The sequence below is a fragment of the Penaeus monodon genome, chromosome 22 (genome assembly GCF_015228065.2).
Source record: "Penaeus monodon isolate SGIC_2016 chromosome 22, NSTDA_Pmon_1, whole genome shotgun sequence".
NCBI lineage: Eukaryota > Metazoa > Arthropoda > Malacostraca > Decapoda > Penaeidae > Penaeus > Penaeus monodon.
This window is the reverse complement of record NC_051407.1, coordinates 6,826,880-6,828,529: the sequence shown is the minus strand read 5'-3', so window position 1 is coordinate 6,828,529 and position 1,650 is coordinate 6,826,880. Positions and strand designations below refer to the sequence as shown.

Genomic DNA, 1,650 nt, shown 5'->3' with positions numbered 1-1,650 from the left:
GATGGAGAAGCTATGGTGTACTGTAAAGATTTGATGGTGTCGAGACAACGCTGGAGCCTCCACCGAAACCACCTCCTGAGATAAATCCACCGCTGCTTCCACCAGAAATAAATTCTCCACTGTGGCCACCGCTTACGAAACCTCCGCTTATAGCACCACCTCCGAATCCAATGCCGCCTCCGAATCCACCGCCGACACCGCCGCCAATCACTTGTCCGCCTCCCTGGGAAGCTGCATTCAAGGCACTCTGGAGATCAACTCCGCTGGGAAGTACTGGGTTCTCGCCGTCAGCATAGTTCACGAAGTAAACTTCAGGACTAGTTGCTGGTGGTGCTGGCACTTCAATCACTTCCTGTCCTTGTTGTGTCTGTTTGTTAAGGACATATAGGACGTGTTTCTGCTGTGGTGGAGGTACGACGATGGGATCTGGTCCTTGTCCTCCTTCAGGAATTCGGATGAACACAATATTTGTGTCTATGGTTGGCTCAGGGATGTAAGGAGGAGGACCGTAGGAAATTGGTGGTGCTGGTGGCGCGTCATATAAGTACACTTTACGGTTGACACGTGGAGTGACACATCTGCCGTCGACATGCAGCACCTGTCCGTGGCCGCATCCTCCTGAGCCAAACCCTGGACCCGGACCTCCAATGCCAAAACTTGGTCCTGAGGGCGTACCCAGACTATAGCCTTGAGGCGCGGCTAACGACGTGGCTACGAGTGTTGAGATTAAGACCTGCAAAATGAGAAAACAGCGTGACATATATTGCTTAATAACGATTTCAGTATTTCATTGATTTAATTTCTTTTCCTCGTATCATTTCCTTCCAAGCACACTCACTGACACCTCACCGATTGACCTGACTTACCAGGAGCTTCATGTTAGAAGTAATGCTATCCCGCTCCAAGTGCTCCCTTTTATATGCTGCATTTCCTCTCGCTCCACCATTCTCCTGCTCTCCTTCCCAACGCCCTCAGAGGTCGCCCCGAGAGCTGCCCCGCCCCTTAGATAGTTTTCCTCTCTTCTTCCCATCGCGTCTTTTACCCCCTTCCATTTCCTTCGCCTCTGTTCTTATTCCTCTCACTCTTGCCTTGTCTCTGCTGCTTCTCATCAATTCTCTTCCCTCTCCAAGCCCCCTCACCCCTGCCCGACCCCTAATACTTCCATTATTTTCCCTTACCTAGTTCACTCATCGCTTCCATACCCTACCTCCTCTGTCATCAACTCTCTCACCCGTGCCGCACCGTCTCCTCTACTCCCAACCCGCTGACCCCTACCCCACCCTCTGTCTCTTCCATAACCTTTTTCTTTGCCATCAACTCCCTCTCCCTTTCCCCGCCCCCATCCCCTTCTATACCTTTACCTATCTCTGCCTCTTCACTCCCCCCCCCCCTCCCTTTTACCTCTTCCATCCCCTTCTCTTCCAAAATTCCCTCACATGTGCCCCTGTCCGTCACCCCTTCTATACCCGTGTCGCGACCCCCCCCCCTCCCCTCACCCTCACCCTAATTCCCACATAGTGCCGATCACTTTGGAAAATGAAACTACGCCATTGGTAGCAGACTGACCACTTGGAATGACGTTAATAACACACACACGGCCGGTTACCTCATAATGACTTTAATGTTTTCTTGATAGATGAGGCAATATGC

At 51.6% G+C, this 1,650-nt stretch overlaps 1 protein-coding gene across 1 annotated transcript; it reads right to left on the bottom strand.

Moving 5' to 3' along the window:
* LOC119586865 (ATP-dependent RNA helicase A-like) lies at positions 1 to 955 on the bottom strand. The gene is made up of 2 exons (XM_037935595.1): positions 867 to 955; positions 1 to 733 (listed from the first exon to the last, which is right to left on the bottom strand). Exons 1-2 carry the CDS (start codon positions 876 to 878, stop codon positions 11 to 13), a joined length of 735 nt encoding a protein of 244 aa, XP_037791523.1. The 5' UTR covers positions 879 to 955; the 3' UTR covers positions 1 to 10.
* Between the last annotated feature and the right edge of the window lie 695 nt (positions 956 to 1,650).